At 38.6% G+C, this 17,325-nt stretch overlaps 2 protein-coding genes across 8 annotated transcripts; one reads left to right on the top strand and one right to left on the bottom strand.

Annotated features, from left to right (window-relative positions):
- The first annotated feature begins 100 nt into the window (after positions 1 to 100).
- On the top strand, positions 101 to 2,876 carry LOC112283733 (putative polyamine transporter At3g19553). The gene is made up of 3 exons (XM_024522792.3): positions 101 to 255; positions 544 to 1,971; positions 2,526 to 2,876. Exons 1-3 carry the CDS (start codon positions 118 to 120, stop codon positions 2,580 to 2,582), a joined length of 1,623 nt encoding a protein of 540 aa, XP_024378560.1. The 5' UTR covers positions 101 to 117; the 3' UTR covers positions 2,583 to 2,876.
- Positions 2,877 to 3,652: 776 nt separating this feature from the next.
- LOC112283734 (uncharacterized) lies at positions 3,653 to 5,831 on the bottom strand. Of its 7 annotated transcripts, none has more exons than XM_090251294.1 (4): positions 5,579 to 5,831; positions 4,492 to 4,869; positions 4,189 to 4,359; positions 3,653 to 3,952 (listed from the first exon to the last, which is right to left on the bottom strand). In XM_090251294.1, exons 2-3 carry the CDS (start codon positions 4,778 to 4,780, stop codon positions 4,208 to 4,210), a joined length of 441 nt encoding a protein of 146 aa, XP_090107420.1. In that variant the 5' UTR covers positions 4,781 to 4,869; positions 5,579 to 5,831; the 3' UTR covers positions 3,653 to 3,952; positions 4,189 to 4,207. The 7 variants fall into 7 exon arrangements, with proteins under 7 accessions (XP_090107420.1, XP_024378562.1, XP_090107421.1 ...); XM_024522794.3 differs by having other exon boundaries at positions 5,617 to 5,831; XM_090251295.1 differs by having other exon boundaries at positions 5,754 to 5,831.
- Positions 5,832 to 17,325: the final 11,494 nt, after the last annotated feature.

The following is a 17,325-nucleotide window of genomic DNA, read 5'->3' as shown; positions in this document are numbered from 1 at the left end:
CGGCCCCGACCTGGGGTCACTCAAGCCCACGGCTCACGGGGCAGGTAGCGAGGAATTCAAACCTTTGACCAGGGGGAGGCAGAGGCATCCACGAGGCGGAGTTGTTTCTGCAGTTCGATGAGGTTACGTAGGCTTCACAGGCTATTTTGCACTCGTGGTGGTGGTGGTGGTGGTCGTGGTTGTGGCTACGTGAGGGTGAGACGGATGGGTCCATACCGTTCGCGAGGAGGTGGCGTGACTCTTGCGAGACGTAAGGTGTTGGACTGCTGAAATTTACCTCGTCCAGCAGTCTTTCTCCAGTGGATTTTGGTGCTAGAAACTGTACTTTAGGAGACTGTTCGCCCACTGTTGTGCCTGCAGGTTGCGCGTCTTCATTCCATGGCTTTGCTCAGAGAGTTCATCAGGGTTGAGTGATTCTCTTAAGAATGGCGCCGGGACGCAGAGTTAGTTGTGTAGAAGACGGGGAGTTTTTGGTCTGTGGACCATCTATCTAGCTTGTGTAGTCGAGGAAGCTTGATGGGAGACTCTAATGGCTCTGTACAGGAGATGGAGCCAGGGTCTCCGAAGGCTCTCGAATCGGTGATAAGCGATTTGCATGTGAAAAGGACAAGGCCAAAGCTTGGATTGGTACCATTAGTTGCTCTTATATTTTACGAGGTCTCAGGTGGACCGTTTGGAGTGGAAGATTCTGTCAAGGCAGGTGGACCTTTGCTCGCTATTGTGGGTTTCCTGGTATTCCCCTTTGTATGGAGCATTCCAGAGGCATTGATAACTGCAGAGCTGGCCACAGCATTTCCCGAGAATGGAGGGTATGTGGTGTGGATCTCAGCTGCATTCGGAGAATTTTGGGGTTTTCAGGAGGGTTGGTGTAAATGGATCAGTGGAGTTGCAGACAATGCATTGTACCCTGTTCTGTTTCTGGACTACTTCAAGCGTGTAGTTCCACTATTTGCAGATGGACCTGCGCGTTACATCGCCCTCATAGTCATTACAATCTTGCTTACTTACCTTAATTACCGAGGATTGACGATTGTGGGCATGACGGCAGTGTTTCTCACAGGCTTTTCGCTGCTGCCATTTGTAGTTCTGTCGTTCATGTCAATTCCCAAGATACGCCCGAAGAGGTGGGGGGCTGTTAACCTTAATAGGGTGAATTGGGGGACATACTTGAACACTTTGTTCTGGAACTTAAATTATTGGGATTCTGCAAGCACATTGGCAGGTGAAGTCGAAAAGCCTCAGCGAACCTTTCCGAAGGCTCTCATGTGGGCAGTGTTGATAGTCATTGTGGGTTACGTCGTGCCATTACTGGCCGGCACCGGGGCCATCACGCCAAACGATGCTTTGTGGGAGAGTGGATACTTCGCAGATGTTGGGAAAGCAATTGGAGGGCCTTTCCTCAAATGGTGGATTGAAATCGCGGCTCTCCTGTCCAACATGGGATTGTTTGAGGCTGAAATGAGCAGCGACTCTTTTCAGCTGCTGGGAATGGGAGAGATGGGAATGCTGCCCAAAGTGTTTGCAAAACGGTCCAAGCATGGAACACCCTTACTTGGCATCCTCTTCTCTGCATCCGGGGTGCTTCTATTGTCTTTCATGAGCTTTCAAGAGATTGTGGAATTTCTCAACTTTCTGTATTGCATCGCCATGCTCATTGAGTTTGCTGCCTTCATCTATCTGCGATTGTCACAACCTAACCTAGTGCGGCCATACAAGATACCATTTGGCACTGTTGGCGTCACAGTCATGTCAATACCAGCAATCGGACTAATAATCCTCGTTATGTGTTATGCGTCATGGAAAACTATAGTTGTAAGCGTTGGACTTTTCCTTCTTGGTATGATGACCTATCCTACCTTGCAGCATGCGAAAGCCAAAAGATGGGTGGCTTTCGTCGACCCAAAGGTGGTTCGTCCGGCAGATGTTGCCGATTCTGGTGCAGCTCCACAAGCGGAGCGTGGTGACCCTGAGGTAAGACTACTCTCTGGTTGCTCTGGGTTGTGACAGTGTTCCATTGATGGTGCTTCCTTGTGTTTGTGCTGCAGGAAATGGGAGTCAAGGCATGTATTTCGACCAATTGCAAGACCTTTTTTGCATCCGTCTTTCTGTCTTGTTTAGACTGCAGTTTTTTGTCAAGTGTAATTCAGCTCTCTTTGGGATCTTGTGTCACTGGCATATGCTTTGTAACAATACTGTAGGCTTCAGATTGCTTTCGTTTGCTTTGCGATTTCGACCTGGTTCGGTGATCACTATGATTCAGAGTGTCTATAGGCTAATATTTATGACTATTCTACTCTCAGCTCAATGGAAATGATATGAAGAAACTCTTGATTTAGGAAGATAACTGGCAGGGAATGAGCTTCCTGAACGGCTTACTGGCTATCTATTGGACTTGGCAGATACACTATAGAAAGATCATGCATGTATTCATGAAATCTTTCTCACTAGGTTGTATAGTAACTGCATAATAAGATCTAAAATTATATAAATTGTGAAATAATTTTGATTTTATTTCCGTGCTGCAGCCCAGGGTTCCCAGTGGAAGCAACTCAGTGCATATTGAGCTTGGTAGCGGTAGATGATGGAGGAGCATCTCCACAAGGAGGCTGCTGTGGTTACAACTTGATCTTGACTGCTTGCTGCTGGTGGCCATCCATAGCAGGGTATGCCTACACTTTTTGCAATTTTTTTGATAATCTTGTGATCACCACAATGCTCACTGAGGAATGAGCATTGGTGCATAATCTTCGAGGTAAAGTGATTAAAATAGAAAAGAAAGTCAAATATAGAATTCTGTGAACATGGGATGCAAATAATAGAATGTTCAGTGGTCAACTCATGATAGTTAACCTGAAGTTTCATTGAAAAGTGGGAAATCAGTCTCATACCATTTTGTTGATTCCTGGGAATGTTGATTTTCTGGAGCCAAAGCTAACATGGCTATTGTCTTCCAAAATGAATGGAGCATGTCAAAAGAGTAGTTCTTAAATAATTCTGGAGTGTTGATGGGAATTAAGATGTCTATTAATAGGATACGAATATCATGGACTTATTTAAGCCATGAAACTAAAGTCACGGATTGTGTTTTTTCTGCACAGTTTACAATGATAGTATAGCATCATGCCTGATAGTTATTCTTTGCTATAATTCTTATTCATTCACATGTTCCTGTCAACATATTTTATACTATTTGATGGTAAAGATGGACAAAGATATCAGAAGAATTTAAAGAGTTGTTTTTCATATTACTTTTTGTCAAGAAAGTCATGCATTCAAAGTTGGTTTTAATTTAAGATGGTCATCTATGCTTTAAATGTGGAAAAAATAAATATTACATGTTTTTCTTGATGTATGATCAATTTTCATACAATTGGCATACATCATAATTGTTGCCATCTATCCAAGTAGAATTGGATTTTTCTACAACACCAAAAATGCTCCACTTTAATTATTCAACTTCTTTGTGGCAATATATTTATTATTTATTGAAGGGACTCTATTCTTTGACGAGGCAGGGGGCATGCAAAAGAGAATTCATCATGTATTTGTGTGTAAGTATTTGAATTCATGTTTAATAAGGCAACATAAAATAATATCTCTTTTTGGGTTCTTTCATAAAAGACGGGATAAGAAAATTGATCAACACAAGCTATAAGTAAAACAATTATAAAATATTCATCATATGGTTACGTCATAATTGTCAAGACTGTAGATGTGTTCAATAAAACAGTAAAAAGTTCTAGACTCTTATAAAATGAAGGAACCTGAAGAGTTTCTTGTGCTAAAACATGCCTAATTTTGATTCAATAACAGAATACAGTGAAGAATTCTTTAATTCTGTGGACTCAAAACCGATTCAGACTTTTCCCACATCGCCAGAGTTCATGATGCTTGTAGACAAAACAGATGTCAACAAGAAAAGGCTATGTGGGATTCCAGATCCACAACAAGGCTGAACACAGCAAGTAAGAAGCCATTGACACATTAGAAGACGCTTCCTAATTTTTATTCTTGAACTCGACGAACGGGTGCATCAACTTGCCGCCAATTTCATCTCAATTACACAGTTTCTGGCTAGAGTATGAAAACTCAAAATTGCCCAACGCAGTCTGAAAGACAACAGCAACCAACAGTATCCATGATCTGCACTCCAACCATTCCAAAATAGGAAAAGAAGAAGGAACTCACAAATGGTGTCGCCAGTGACTCAAGGATTGAATGCTTCAGGTGGGGGTGGCACCAGGATGACCCCCCTCGTGTCAAGCAATTGAATGAGCACTAGGTATCCCACTCCCAGCAAAACAGAGATGGCACCAGTTATAATTGCTGTTCTCTGACCCTTCTTCACCTCTGCCTCAGCTGCACCCACCAAATAACCACTGAACCGTTTAAAAGCCTTCGATGGCAAGGTTAAGAGAATCCATTTAGATTCTTACATTTTCGGAATTAGGAAAAGTAGAAGGGTTGAGCTCATTGAAGTAAGGGTTACACCTATAGCTCTTCTGTCGCTGACAGTTGTTTGCTCTGCTGGAGGAGAAGTCGTACTTTCAGTGGTGGAAGTAGATGTGCTTGACGCAACTGAGTCATTCTTCTCATCCTCTCCGTTTGAAGTTGCAGCAACAGTGAAAGGTCGGGCTCGCCAAGCCTGTCTGAATGCAGGCTGGATGGACCATGCAGCAGGAGAAACAACGGGCCTTGACCTACTGACCTTTGAAGTGTTCAAGCTCCAGGAATGAGGACTACCCGTAGCAACTGAATTCATAACCATTTGAGCTGCCATTTTGTACACGCCGTTGGAGACGGAGAGAGACCAACAGAAAAGCGAACCGAAGTAACAAACCCTTCACTCCAGTCGTCAATTTCCCCACACTGCACGTGTAATGCAAAGATTCACAAAATAAATGAATTACAAAATTAAAAATATCACAAATTCCGAGCTGCTATCGAATCCTACGCTAGCAACAATTCCAGAGCGACCTCTCGAACTCTCCAAGTGTGCCATTAGCCGTGCCACTACAATCTAACAACATTAAGCATAGTTAATTTTTGTCATTACAAACCACCCACAGCGATTACATGAGGACAACTGGAGTACCCGAATAGATTGTTCAGTATCGATTTTCTAGATTTACTACATTATTTCACCGATAAAATTGGAATGTACGTAAGCGGAAACCGACACAAACTGCTGTCTCGTGGAGCATCTCATTGTCCTCTTCAAATACATTCACATTCCGTTCGCTTAAATCAAACAGCTTACGGTAAACCATAACGGCGTGCATATAAGTATATCTATTCGCGCTCCTTTAAGTGGGTCAACACACATTCATAGGACACAAGAGCTGAGACTACTAACTAGTATCTAGAGGAGGGTTCACTTCCAACAATTCAAAGCTTCAAGAGATTAGAACCCCTTTCTCTCGAAAAAACTAAGCGTCCCTCTAACGAAATTCGACCGTCTCACCACAGAATTGAGTCAAGAACCCAATTTCTCGCACGCCAGGATTCTATCCCTTTAACATTAGCTTTTCAAGTTACTCGCACTCAGAAATGAAGCAAAAGCGCAAAGAAAACGAACTTTCAAAGGGATTTCGACTCAACTCAACGCAGTCATACCCAGAAAGACAGCCCACAAATGTACTAGCAACGGTGAAAACCCAGAATTGCAAGAGATAGTTGGAAATGCGAGCAGCGGAGAAGCAAGGCGCTGTGGAGAAGAAGCAAGCAAGCAAGGTGTGGGGGAGCAGCAGCACTGCGGAATTCTGCTCTGCGATCCAAGCGAGAGCGGCGTCAGACGCGGCGTCGGTGAGCACCACAAACTGGCACCCCACCCACCAGGACAATGTTCCCCCACTCTTGTTCCGCTCCAAGTTCACCACATTCACAGCCTCTTTCGGATCGAGATGTACGTACATATTTATGTATGTATGTATCTGTGAGCGAATCTATGATCACTTTCGAGGTAAGTTTATTTAATGGATTCATTCGTATATAAATTCGTATACATATACACACATACATGTATTTATATATATATATATATGTATATATGTATGTCAAGTACTTGTAGATGAAGATTTATAGAATCAAAGAGTTGACATAGAAATTGAAAATAGTTTTAAGCACAACTTTATTATTGCACCAAAGCTTTTAAAATATATCGATAAATGTTAACAAAACAGTACCTAAGAATTTCAAATTGTATACACTGAAGCTTCAACAGTATCGAATGAGTTATCGGTTGTTATCGGAACTAATCAAACGGATACAGCAGGCTGGTGGCTAAGAATATGTTTGTAAAAAAATATATATTTATCACGACATTGAGTTTAAACAAACATACAGAACAACTACTGGGTATCTGGTCCACTGGTGTGATTCTCGCTTCTCCAGCACCCCGGCCTGATGCCGCGCTCCGATGCACATTGAAATTACAAGTATTAAATCCGGCAGGAATCCTTAAAGGTATGATTCTCGCTTTGGGTGCGAGAGGCAAGAAGTTCGATTCTCCCAATACCCCAATCAATGCCGCTTTGGCATTTGAAACTTCGTTTTTAATCATTACAGAATGTGAATAATCTCGTAAGAAACATGGTAAGTGGGATTCTTCAACTACTTCGTATACTGTGATTCTAGATTTAATTTGTCCATGTTCGTTAGTTGTTAGTTGTTAGTTTGTCAACAAGCCCCTTTTTGCAACACTTGACCATTAGTTCTCACTTTACTACTTAATTCTATCGTAAAATTCCTAACTTCCCCCACGCAATATTGTGTTCAGCACATAGATAGAATAAATATAACAAAAGAAAATGAAACAAGATGCAAAAGAAAAGTGAAGAGGCTAAATAAGACATGTACACGAAGACACATTGCAAGGTCATTCAGCATAGAAATGAGATGTATATTTTACTCTTCAATGTAAAGGGACAACACACAACTTTTAAAAACGATTCTGCCTACAAGTACCTACAAATGAAGCAAATGTATCAAAACTACTCACTTTCTGACACACAATTGTTGTCGATTTTCTGTATCTATGTTTTAAGTAATACTAACTTTCATTCGTTTGCACTAAAATTTTGAAACATAGACATGTAAACATATTCACAAAGACTGCAGTTTCAGGAATATTCTCACACAAAAACAAATTGAGAAACACGATGCAAATTATGCTTTGAATGCTGCTTATACCCTCATCCAATGCTATCTTTATACATTTTACCATACAAACCTTGCGTATTTAATGACATGGCACAATTTTTTTTTAATAGAACCACTAGTTGTACCCCTGCTTCAAGAACAAGAATAATAGGATGTTCATCTCAAAGCTTCATTTCAGATACATTACTTAACAGCACACATACAATGCACTCCCACAATGAATGGTTGTAGAACATGGTTGGGCATGTTGAGAATGTTTAGAAAGACACAAGAGTAATAGTAAGTCATACACACACACAAGAATAGTAGTAAGTCATATACACAAGAGGGTTTTCAAGGAAAGAGAGCTTCACACACACTGAATCTATTCATCTGGTTGTGTCTCGTATACAAGAAGAGAAAAGAGAAGAGGATAAACAATACTTCTTCACTAGACTCTACATACTGTAGCTACAGTAATTATTGTAGTCTACAGTAAATATTATGGAGAGTGCCAACTACATTTAATGATCTCAATACTCCTCCTCGCTCATCATAATATTTACATAATATAAAATTTGTATAGAATTATGATCTATACTTTTCTGTGATCTTGCAAGATCAACAATTATTGCCTCATTAAAACCTTATCTAAGGAAAACTTATTTTATTTAAGGACAAAACCATAGATGAAGGAAAAAGAGTATAACATCATTTTCTTTAATTATTTAAAGAGCTCATTAACTTTCTTATTCAAGAAAAGCAAGTCGCCGCATACCAATGCCATAAGTAAGTTGACGATGGTTACTTAATGGGAGAGCTTTGGTGAAGCGATCAACAAGGTTATTTGTAGATTCAATTTTCTTAATTATAAGTGCTTGATCAGTAATCAAGTCATGAGTATAACTAAAATACTTTGGATCAATATGCTTTGTCTTGTCACCTTTAATGAAACCAACTTGTATCTGTGCAATACAAGCACTATTATCTTCATGCAAGATAGTTGGAGGATCATCATATGAAAATCCACAGGTTGTTTGAATGAATTTATTAATTGATTGTAACCAAATACATTCTCGAGATGCTTCATATAAGGCAATAATTTCTGCATGGTTGGATGAAGTTCCAATTATTGTTTGTTTCATTGATTTCTATGATATTGCAGCTCCATGTCTTAAGAATACATATCCTGTTTGAGATTTAGCTATTGCAATATCAGATTTATATCCTGCATCACAATATCCAACCAATTTTGGATCTGTGGATTGTGTATAGTATAATCCCAAGTCTTCAGTACCTTTTAAATAATGTAATAAATATTTGATGCCATTCCAATGTCATAGTATTGGCCGTGCATTATGTCTTGTAAGAATACTAAATGCAAATGCAATATCTGGTCTTGTAGATGTAGTTAAATACAAAAGTGCTCCAACTGCTGCGAGGTATGGATATTGGTCTCCCAATATTTCCTCCTCCTCCTCATATGGACGGTATGGATTATGACCATCTCGACCACATCCAACCATTGGTGTGGACAATGAATAAGAATCAATCATATTAAATCTTCGCAAGATTCGTCTAATATACGTCAGTTGGTAGAAAAAAATGGTACCATCTGTTAGATGCATAATCTGAAGACCAATGTAGAAAGTTATTTTTCCTAGCATTTTCATCTCAAATTCATGTATAAGTAGGTTTGTAGCTATAACACATGCAGATGTAGTGCCCACTAGGTTAAGATCATCAACATATACAACGATGATGACAAAACCAGTTTTATCTCGTTTGATAAACAAACAAGGGATTAGTGAATCACTTATAAAATTATTTGAAATTAAATAATCTCGAAGACATTGATACCACATGCGTCCGGATTGTTTTAAACCATACAAGGCCTTACATAATTTAATACCACAATATTTTTCTGGAGCGGGTTGATTTGGAGTTCCTGTTTCTAAGCCAGGTGGAACTTTCATATAAATATTTGCATCAAGAGAACCATATAGATATGCAGTTACTACATCCATCAGATGCATCTCAAGGGTGGCGTGAATTGTCATTCCAATAATATATTGAAATGTAATTGAATCCATGATTGGAGAATATGTGGATTCATAATCAATGCCAAATCGTTGAGCAACAAGACGAGTTTTATAGCGGATTATTTGGCCTTGAGCATCTCGCTTGCATATTAATACCATTTTATATCCCATAGGGCGAGATGTAAGAGTGTCTACAATTGGACCAAAGACTTTCCTCTTACGCAAAGATGCATACTCCTCCTCAATAGCAGTTTTTCATTTTGACCAATCTGAGCGATGCATTGCCTCTTCGATGGTTTGAAGTTTAGGATCATCTTCCTCACAAGAAAGGGCTTCTATAATCATATATGCAAATGATTCATCTACCGTAATAGATGGTCTGTCCCAAATATCATCTATAGCACAATACATAATAGATAATTCTTTATTCAACTTGTTCTTATTCCTTCCAATTCCAAGATTATTTTTCATAGGAATTGAAGGTACATTATGCATGGATATATCATCATGAATTGATAGTCCTGCAAGATGAGTGGCAATTTCTTGAAAAATAATACCAAAATTAGTTAATTTTATAGCTTTCTTCTTACGTGGTTGTTTATCTGGTCCATAAGTTCTTTTAGTTGTTGTTGTTATAATTTGAGGTATTATAGTCAATGGCATTGCAATCTAAGCAGGTGCATTCTAAGCCTCATTAATAGGAACTCTTGTAATTTTAGGTGCATCATTGAAGCCATCAAGTATTTCATCCGCAATCCGTTTTAATTACAAAATCTTAGCAACTTCAGTTTTTGCCAAAGATGTCTTAGGATCGGGATTCATTGTAAACATTTTTGGTGCTTCAAATATGAGTACTTTATTTCTTTGTTGATTGGATACTCCTCCTTGAAGAGATGAGAATACATTTTCTTCAAAACGGCAATTTTACAAATGTGCACGTAATAATGTGCCAGTTGATGGATCAATAATACAAATAATGCTTGGTGAATCAAAACCAACATATATGCCTTTTTGTCGATGAGCTCCAATAGTACACCATTGAGGTTCTCGTACTGGAATCCAAGCACGGCAACCAAATACTTGTAAGTGAGATACATTTGGAACACGACCCAAAATGAGCTCATGTGGTGAAATAATTTCAAGAGAAGAAGGACGGAGGCGTATTAATGCTGCAACATGTAAAACTGCATGATTCCACACAGATGCAGGTAGATTTGCGTGAAGGAGGAGTGGTCGGGTAATGAATTGTATATGCTTTATAAATGACTCTGCAAGTCCATTTTGAGCATGTTTATATAGAACTTAATATGTCAATTCTATTTCTATTGCAGTACAATAGTCTTCAAAAGACTTTGATGTGAATTCTTTTGCATTATCCATATGCAATGTTTTTATAGGATAATCACGAAAATATGCCCGAAAGCGAATAAGTATAGATATAAGATTGACAAACACCATGTTTTGAGTTGATAATAATGAAACATGTGATTGTTTATCTGATGCATTAACAAGGACCAAAAACTAATGAAATGGTCCTAATATTAGATTAATAGGACCACAAATATCACCATGCAATTTTTCAAGCATTGGTGGTAATTCTAATGGAAGTTTCCATATTGAAGGCCGAGTAATCATTTTACCTTATATGCATGTACGACATAATTTCATAGAGTCTACATCTGTAGGCTTTAAAATGTGTCCAGTTATACATGGAATAATCTTTCTAAATAATGTGGATCCTAGATGTCCCAATTGTCCACGCCAGAGAGAAACACGACTCTCTGAGATAGATGATGCAAAATTAAATATAATGGGAGGCCGAATCACAATTTGATATAAACCATTTTTTATAGCAAAAGCTTTTTCAACAACTTTATGGTTCTTTGCAAGAACCAAAATCTCTTTTCTATTTAAAGTGGCAGTCAAGAGATGATAACTATGAATACGAACATGTCGATAGCTGAATAGACTCCAAGGTGCTGAGGGTACAAACATCGCATGTTTACATTTTATGATGGAACGTGTAGGTAATTTTATCATTGTTGTGCCCTCTTAGAAACAAAACGTATTTGCTCCAGCCATGGTTATCATATTTTTAGTTTGCCAAGTTGAAGATTTTTTAATAAAAAATCATCTATCTTGCAAGATAGTATGTGTTGTTGTAGAATCAATGAGTGCATCATTTGATTTATCATTAGAGGTTCTATCATTCATATAAGCCTCTAAGTCATCAACACCAATCGAATCCATGGACGCATCATTTGATTCATCATTAGAGGTTCTATCATTTATATAAGCCTCTAAGTCATCAACACCAATTGAATCCATGGACGCATCCATGGTATGAATTTCACGAGCCTCAGCTCATAATTTCTTATTTTCTAGGAACATTTTAATAAAATATTTTGAAGTACAGCATGCATGTGCTAAATGTCCAATCATTCCACACTTATGGCAAGAATGCATCTCTGATTTTTGTTTTTTACTATAATTAATAGTAGAATGTTTATTCTTTCCATATGGATAGAAATGGTCTTGACTATGACTACTTTGATACTTATGAGCACGTTTTCCATGTTTATATAATTTCTTCTTAGACTTTGAAATATTAAATGCATGAGATTTTGGAACTGTAGTTCTAATAGGATGAGCTTCCACATTGTGCAAGAGTAGCTCATTTTGCTTCTCTACAAGAAGTAGATAGGACATGAGATCAGAATGACTGAAATTTCATGTTCCTGTATTGTTGTGCAAGCATAGCAGATACAAGAGAAAATGTAGAGAGAGTTTTCTCAATCATTTCTTCTTCAGAAATGCTTTGTCTACATAATTGTAATTGTGAGACAATACTATACATTCTACTATTGAAAGCATTTAAATTTGGAAAATCCAAGACACATAAATGTATCCAATTATGATGCACACGTGGAAGAAAAATGGTCTTTTGATGATCAAACCTAGATTTAAGATTCTTCCAAAGTTTTACAGGATCTTCCATTTTCAAATATTGATGTTGTAATATAAGTACAAGATGACGATGAAGGAAAAGAAGTGCTTTCCAACGAATAGTAGGAAATATAGAAATACTTGTTGTAGGAGATTCTTCAAACATAATGGCATCCAAGAGTTGTTCTACAAATAAATTTACTTTTGCCATTTTTACCCATAATAGATAATTGATTCCCTCCATATTTAATGGTGGAAATAAAAGAGCTTAAAAATATTGGGATGTACTAGTAATAGTTGGAACCATAGTAGAAGGAGTTGAAGATGTTGAAGCACTCATTATAAATAAATCTGTAAAAAAAATACAAGATCAAGTAAAAAAATTGAGTAAAACATACCTTAAAATATAAAGTCAAATAAAATGATAAACTTGAACTTGAAAAAATATATATATATATATATATATATATATATATATATATATATATATATATATATATATTTAGGAGATTGTAGATTAAGGCAGCAAAAGAGCAATAAGATGGTAGTAGCAGGCAGCGATAGGACTGTAAGGTGGCAGCGGTTGGTAGCAGCGGACAACAGTGGTGAGTGGCGGTGGGCAACGCCGGGTGACAGCGGCGTTACGGCGGCGACAATGGCGGGTGGCAGCGTCAGCAGCTGTAGTGGCAGATTTGGCGACAACTCGATGGCTGTTCAACGGCAGGCGCGGGGCGCAGTAGGCAGCAGGGAGCAAATTGGGGTGGAGTTGGACTGGATCAAGTATTCTAAGCAAGCAAGGCAGAGAGTGGAACAAGTGCTCTAAGCAAGCAGCTAATGTGTGAGGGGCCAGCAAGAAGAACAAGATCATGAGGCAGACACTGAGCAAGGGTAGCAACTGGTTTGAAGAGTCAAAGACTAGAGCAAAAAATTGTGATAGTGTGTAGAAGAGAGTCGTACTGATAATGTGTTGAGAATGTTTAGAAAGACACAAGAGTAATAATAAGTCATACACACACACAAGAGTAGTAGTAAGTCATATACACAAGAGGGTTTCTGAGGAGAGAGAGCTTCACACACACAAAATCTATTCATTTGGTTGTATCTCGTATATAAGAAGAAAAAAGAGGAGAAGATAAACAGTACTTCTCCACTAGACTCTAAATACTATAGCTATGGTAATTATTGGAGTCTATAGTAAATATTATGGAGAGTGCCTCCTATATTTTTTTTTCAATAGTTTTATAAATGAAGACTTTGTTAAAAAATAAGAAATACCTTTAGTCAAGAAAACTAAACCTATACATATAAAAGTCATAGATGGTTGTTCGTTGACTTCTAGAGACGTTACTCTTGAGACTATTCCTTTAGATGTAGCAATTAAAGATTATAATAGTGTAGTAATATTTAATGTGATAAGATCTCCCTCCAATCTAGTTATTTTAGGATTATTATAGTTAAAAAAATATAACCCTCAAATAGATTGGATTTTTTGTAACCTTAAATTTTTTTATAGTTTAATCCAAAATTTTGATAATAAAGTAGAAATAGATAAGCTTAATACATCCAAACTCTTATTGGTAGGTAGAAGAGTTTTCATGCGTGCGGCAAAAAAAAGATCATCTTTTTGTCACGGACACAGAAATACAGACTCGAGATCTAACAAGAAATTCAAGAAGAACTGACAAGAACTAGATTAATCAAATGAATACAAGAACAATACCAGAGAAGTGAGCTAGAGCTCCAAGAGATGTGTTGTCAAGACTGAAGAACTCTTCAGCCTCGATTCCTATAAATACTCTTATTTAGGAAGCTTCTTAAGCAACTTCTACTAACTAGGAAGCTTCTAGAAGGTCCCAAAGACTTGCTTCTAGAAGGTTCTAGAAACTTGTCTCTAGAAGGTTCTAAGGACTATGTTCCTAACATCTTCTACCAACTAAGAAGCTTCTAGAAGGTTCCAGAGACTTACTTCTAGAAGATTCTAGAAACTTGTCTCTAGAAGGTTCTAAGGACTATGTCCCTAACATCACCCCCTCCTTTAGCTTCGAGGTCTCTAAGAAGCAATGTTATTGTTAATCAGTATCAACGCAAGAAAATGAAGATCTGTCGTATAACATCTGCTATGAATTCCAACTGTTGTTCACGAGGCAAGTGGTTCATCGGCCCTTGAAGCCAACAGTAGTAGCCCTCTCCTTCAACTTCTGACCAAGCATGGACTTATGTGTCCTCATTGTGAAATTATTCTGCAAACACGCCTTCTGGCTGACCATCGTAAGCAAGCTCGAACTCAAATACAATCACCAGTAATCGGTTACTCAGTATCCTCCGTCGTCATCATAGTATAGGCGATTCTTTATCTCGAGGTCGCCTTCGTGAGCTAGTTGGTTGAGATAATCTGACTGGTATAGTATCTATCTCTTGGCTATCCATATCAAAAGACCAAACTATGGCTACTGAAAAAAATTCTACTTTATCTTAGAGAAAATAACTACATCGACTTCGAATTTTTAGTGGTACTCTCCTTCTTTCTTATATTCTTGGGTGAGCAAGCTTTAGAAGGAAGCTATTGTCGAACCGGCTTAGGTTTATGAGGATGTTGTTGATAAAACTCATGTACCTTTTGCGGTGCATTGACAAGATTTTCAGCTGGCTCCCACGTTTGTTCATTAATGTCGTAGCCGCTCCAATGAACAAGATACTCCAACTTGCCCCACTTTCGCCGTGAATCCAGCACCTTTTCAACCTCGTATTCCTCGTGGTTCTCGATCTCAATACTAGGTGGTGGACATTGCACTCTTCCAGGAAAAGACGACTCTCGATAAGGCTCCAACAGAGAAACATGAAAGACTGGATGTATCTTCATAGAAGCCGGTAATTCCAGATGGTATGCCACTGGATTGATTTGCTTCTGAATCATAAATGGTCCCAATCTTCGATAGTCCAACTTATCACATGATCACTTGGTCTTGATATTCCGTCGAAGAAGCCATGCTTTATCTCTAATTTTGAAAGTAGGTGCTTGATTCCGAAATCTATATGCAGATGCCTTGTAGGATTCTTGAGCGGATTGTAATTGAAGCTTCAACATATTTTAAAGCTCTGATAGTTGTTTCGCAAATCCTTCAGCTGCTGGATTGTTATTTGTTGACGGACTTAATAAATCAAGCTTCGGATGATATCCATAGTTGGAAAAGAATGGTGTGTATTGAATTGATGCATGGAGGGTGTTGTTATATGCAAACTCGGCTAGCGACAGATATGTAGTCCAATCGTCTTGCTAATAGTTGATGCTGCATCGTAAGTATTGTTCCAAGACTTGGTTCATCCATTCCATTTGGCCGTCAGTTTGAGGATGAAAAGCCGAAGAAAGCTTGATATCCACCTTCAGTATCTCAAAGAGAGATCTCCAAAACTTTGATACGAATTGGGTTCCTCGATCTGATATGATATCATCTGGTAGTCCATGATATCGATACATATTATCGAGAAAGAGCCTTGCTGTGACTTCACTGGACGATGTCTTTTTGCAAGGGACAAAGTGTGCCATCTTTCTAAGCCGATCTACCACGACAAAGATGCTGTCAAATGAGTTTGATGATCGCAAGTCCGTGATGAAGTCCATGGAAACTGAAGACCATGGTTGATGTGGTATCGGCAATGGCTGTAGGAGTCCATAAGGGCGATGCCGAGGATTCTTAGATCTTGAACAGATGTCACAAGATAGGACAAAATCTTTCACATCCTTTCACATTTGGAGCCACCAAAAATCTTGAGAAATAAGCTCCAAGGTCTTGTTGAATCCAAAATGTCCAATAGCTGGAAAATCGTGGCGAGATTGAAGAACTCGGAGTCGTGCTGGTCCTTTTGGAATATACAACCACTCCTCAAAGTATAAAAGATCTTCCTCCACCTTGAACTTGTCGTCATTGGTACACTGCTTAATATCAATGGCTACTGAATCTTCAATGGTCACGGCACGTACCTGATTCAGGAAGTCAGCATCAATTGGCATAATAGTAGCATAAAGCTGAAATTGCTCTGGCTTCAATAATGTCGTACATTGTTGATCAAACGCTGCTTCTCTAGCCTATGGTACAAGATACGATCTCCTCGATAAGGTATCAGATAGTCCTTGCTGCTTTCCAGGTCGATAAGTGATAACAAAATTGAACCTAGATAGCAACATACTCCACCGAGCTTGACATCGATTTAGAACTCGAGCCGACATGAAATACTCTAGATTCTTGTGATCTATATATACGATCACTAGGTGTGCAGCTCCTTCAAGAAAGTGACGCCATTTTTGAAAAGAATCCACTATAGCAAGAAGCTCCTTATCGTGGATCTCATAATTGATTTCAGCAGTAGAGAACTTTCAAGAATAGAATGCAACCGGATGGAGCTTCTTGTCTTCTCCCATTTGTGAAAGTACAGCTCCCAAAGCAAAATCCGAAGCATCAGTTTCCAAATAAAAGGCCTTTATAAAGTCTGGATGTACCAAGGTTATAGCCGTAGTAAATGCGGTCTTCAGGTCTTGAAACACCTTCTCCGCTAGAGGTCTCCATTCCAGCTTATCCTTGCATGTCAACTGAGTGAGAGGAGCAGCAACTTGAGAGTAATTCTTGATGAAGATCCGATAGAAGTTGACAAAATCAAGAAAACATTATACGTCTTTAATCGTCTTCCAAACCTCCCAGGACACGATTGCTTCCACCTTCTTGGGGTCCATCTTTAAGCCTTCCGTAGTTGCAACAAAACCCACAAATTCCATCTCTATTTGGTGAAATAAACACTTCTCCAACTTGGCATATAGTCCTCGCTCGCATAGTTTCTCCAAGACCAAATGAACGTGCTTTTCATGCTCTTCCTCGTTTTTGGAGAATATCAAAATATCATCCAAATAGATGACAACAAAATCGTCAAGGTGCTCTCAAAAAATATAATTCATCATATGTTGAAAGACCGCTGGAGCATTGGTAAGACCAAAGGGCAGGACATTATACTCAAAATGGCCATACCTTGTACGGAACGCTGTCTTCCTCTCATCTCCTTCCTTGATTCGTACGAGGTTGTAAGCTCTTCTTAGATCAATTTTTATAAAGATCCTTGCACGTTCAAGTTATTCTAAGAGACCAAAAATCAAGGATAACGAATAATGATTCTTCTTTGTTATCTTGTTGAGGCCTTGATAGTCCATGCA

The sequence above is a fragment of the Physcomitrium patens genome, chromosome 6 (assembly GCF_059467195.1).
Source record: "Physcomitrium patens ecotype Gransden chromosome 6, ASM5946719v1, whole genome shotgun sequence".
In the NCBI taxonomy this organism is placed as follows: domain Eukaryota; kingdom Viridiplantae; phylum Streptophyta; class Bryopsida; order Funariales; family Funariaceae; genus Physcomitrium; species Physcomitrium patens.
Note: the sequence above shows the minus strand (reverse complement) of the source record. Positions and strands in the feature narration are given on the sequence as shown.